This window comes from Olea europaea, unplaced genomic scaffold, assembly GCF_002742605.1.
Source record: "Olea europaea var. sylvestris unplaced genomic scaffold, O_europaea_v1 scaffold1395, whole genome shotgun sequence".
NCBI classification, from domain to species: domain Eukaryota; kingdom Viridiplantae; phylum Streptophyta; class Magnoliopsida; order Lamiales; family Oleaceae; genus Olea; species Olea europaea.
Genome location: NW_019231471.1, coordinates 150,572 through 153,855, shown reverse-complemented (window position 1 = coordinate 153,855; position 3,284 = coordinate 150,572). Strand labels below are relative to the sequence as shown.

At 37.4% G+C, this 3,284-nt stretch overlaps 1 protein-coding gene across 1 annotated transcript in view; it reads left to right on the top strand.

Annotated features, from left to right (window-relative positions):
• The first annotated feature begins 248 nt into the window (after positions 1 to 248).
• LOC111375641 (type IV inositol polyphosphate 5-phosphatase 7-like) overlaps positions 249 to 3,284 on the top strand; it is a 3,870-nt gene continuing 834 nt past the window's right edge. Inside the window, exons 1-7 of the mRNA XM_022998498.1 lie at positions 249 to 1,037; positions 1,127 to 1,214; positions 1,621 to 1,689; positions 1,872 to 1,974; positions 2,056 to 2,160; positions 2,251 to 3,034; positions 3,128 to 3,278. Of these exons, the coding sequence (XP_022854266.1) occupies positions 1,008 to 1,037; positions 1,127 to 1,214; positions 1,621 to 1,689; positions 1,872 to 1,974; positions 2,056 to 2,160; positions 2,251 to 3,034; positions 3,128 to 3,278 (1,330 nt within the window). The 5' untranslated portion in view covers positions 249 to 1,007. The remainder of the gene's footprint in view (positions 1,038 to 1,126; positions 1,215 to 1,620; positions 1,690 to 1,871; positions 1,975 to 2,055; positions 2,161 to 2,250; positions 3,035 to 3,127; positions 3,279 to 3,284) is intronic.

Here is a 3,284-nt window from a genome sequence, read left to right as displayed (position 1 = left end):
TGATAATTTTCATACAAATAAGTACTAGGCATTTAATTGTTCATAACTTATTTTCTTTTCATGTAATTTTTATACTTGCAATTGCACAACGTATTTCATCGAGATAGCAAGATGATTTTTAATTTTTCGTTGGCTTTCAGGCATGGTTGGGATAATTATTCGATGGCCTTGTGATTCATCGGAAGTATTAAAAAGATAGTAATATCTGGACATATATATACCCAAACCCACCAAAGAACCAGTCAAGGTAGAGAAGCATGCTCTCATGGACAGACAATTGATAGTGCTTTCTCCAAACGTTCTTTAATTCTTACAGACAAAAACAAAACCCAAGAAAAGAAGAAATACAAGAAAGCAACAGTACAAAAACAGAATATAGTACTACTGGTATTGCTACTGTGTTACTGCTACACACTAATCTTTATCTTTTTTATGGCCGTCTTTAACTGCTTTAACTTTGTCTGTAAAACCAATTGGCAAAGTGAAAAAGAAAAACTGCAACAAAAGACAGTATTAGTGTTTACCAGATTCAACTTCACACTTTGCTGACCAAAAGGACAGCTGACTCTGTCGTTTTATGCCTTGTGTTCAAGCATAACGACATACCATTTCCCCTAATATGCTGGGCCGGCCTTGGGTTTGGGTCAAAAAGAAACCATAACCTCTCTCACAGACACATTTTTTTGTACGAGAGAGAAGGTGGGCTGTTGTTTTTTGCACTTTATTTTGTTCAAATTCCATACAAGAATTGCATTGTCTTGTTCTTAAGGTGAATTCCTGTCTCACTCTTGGTCATTCACGTTGTGTTTTCTGGGCTTAAACTATTTCTTCTTAAGAAAAGGAATAATTCTGTTCAATGCCCATTTGGAAGTTGATCATTTTAATGCATGAAAGTTAGTGCTTTCCGTCGAAATTTGTGGAATTGTAGTTTGCTTCATCTTGTTGAGCTCAAGATTTTCCGGAAGAGGGAGTGTAGAGAGAGTGGCGCATGAAGGAGTAGTGGAAAAATGAGAGATGAAAATTCCAAGAAAAGCAAGGTTTCTTTCTTGAAAATTTAAATTTATACTTTTTTTTAAAAACCGAAACCACATTGTTAATTCACCATTTTTCCTTTGGTGATGTGAAGTTCTCGTGGTCGAAGAAACTGGTAAGAAAATGGTTCAATAGTAAGAGCAAATGTGGTGAATTTGAGGCCGACGAAGCTGTGTATGCAAGTGAGTATAAAAATTGAATCTTCCTTCAATTTTTTTCTTTCTTTAGCTTTTATTGGATTGCTTGTTGAATTGAGGTTCCGTTTTTAGTACTATTTGTTTATATTTTCATTCTGTCTTCATATTAATAATTATTCTTGTCATGAAGTTAACATTTGGCTGCTGAGGAAATCAAGGAATAACTTTTTCATTTAAAATTTTTATTTCTCTTTCTTTGTCTTTTATTGGAACCAAAGATTTAGGATTATTTCTCAAGATTTTTACGTTCTATGAAATTTTTTCTAATAAAACAAGATTATGAGGAATTTAATTACCAGAACTGAAAAAAACTCAATAAAATTGATGATTGCTTTGAACTTCATGTTGAGATATGAGTTATTAATACTGATGTTGTACACTTCTACTCTAGGGGGTGATTCGGAATGGAGGAATAGCCGCTCCGAGAGGGAACCGTGTACAATCAAGAAAAGTAAAACCGGTACGTTACATCCTACTTTAGAAAGTTTCTTGACCGAACTTGCTTCAGTTTGAAAACCCACTTATTCATCTGTAAATATTTTTGTTAGTTTTGGTCTATTTATATGAATGTCCTGAAACTTCTTCTTTGCTTCAATGACATTAATCTTAATCGTTTAAGTCTTACCGTGCTTGATTGAACAGAAAAAACAATAAACAACATAGAACGATCCTATTCCCGTTCACGATCCCGTCGAGGGAGAGGTTATCTAGATCACCCTCAGATTGTAAATGTCCAGAATTACAGGTTTGTTTCTTTCATAGATGTTCATGTAATAGCCTTCAGATCCTTTTTTTGTTTCTTAGTGCTTCTTGTTCCGTGGAGCAGTGTCTTTGTATCAACATGGAATGTTGGGGGGAAATCGCCGTCAAGCAATATGAATCTAGATGATTGGCTACATTCTCAACCTCCTGCAGATATTTATGTACTAGGGTATACCTTCCATTCTTGATTAATTGTATACTTTGCACTGACTTTGTTACTCCTTTCACTGACAGAAGTACTTTTTTTTTTGCCTTTTAGATTCCAAGAAATAGTTCCTTTGAATCCTGGTAATATTCTTGGTGCTGAAGACAATGGCCCTGCCAAAAAATGGTTAGCTCTTATACAGAGGACGTTAAACAATGCACCTGGAACTAGTGGAGGGCGTGAGTGTTTTACACCATCGCCAATCCCCAATCCAGTTGTGGAATGGAATGCAGATTTTGAGGGATCAACCATGCGGAACACATCTTCCTTCTTGCATCGACGATCGTTTCAAACACCACAATACTGGAGAATGGACAATGACGTTTCAATATCACAACCTCACCCAAATAGTCGACATAGTGTATGTGACCGGGTAATTTTGGGTCATAGGCCTAGTGATATCGATCCAAATATCAGATGGGGTTACAGGCCAAGTGACTGTTCCACTATTCCGAGGCCTAGTGACTTTTCCTCTAGTCGTCGGCCCAGTGATTATTCCTCTGGTCGTCGACCAAGTGACTATTCCTCTGGTCGCCGTCCGAGTGACTATTCCTGGGGTCAGAGACCAAGTGATTTCTCTAGATGGGGTTCAGATGAGGATTATATGCCTGAGGACTCACCTGGAACAGTGTTGAATTCGCCGATGTCCTGCAGTGGATATGCACCAAAGGAAGAGGGATACACATTACCTGGCCATTCTAGGTACTGTTTAGTTGCGAGTAAGCAAATGGTTGGTATATTTCTTACAGTTTGGGTTCGAAGCGAATTAAGGGAGCATGTCCAGAACATGAAAGTATCTTGTGTTGGCAGAGGATTGATGGGATACCTGGGAAATAAGGTAGTTTTCATACAAAAAGAATATTCTTTACGAGTTCCTATACACAGTTGAAAATTTATGACTAAGACGAAGAGCTGTGATTGATTTTTACAGGGATCCATTTCGATTAGTATGTTACTGCATCAAACAAGCCTTTGCTTTGTGTGCAGTCACTTGACTTCAGGTCAGAAGGAGGGCGATGAAATACGTAGAAATGCTGATGTAATGGAGATCCTTAGGAAAACAAGGTTCCCACGAGTAAATAGCATCA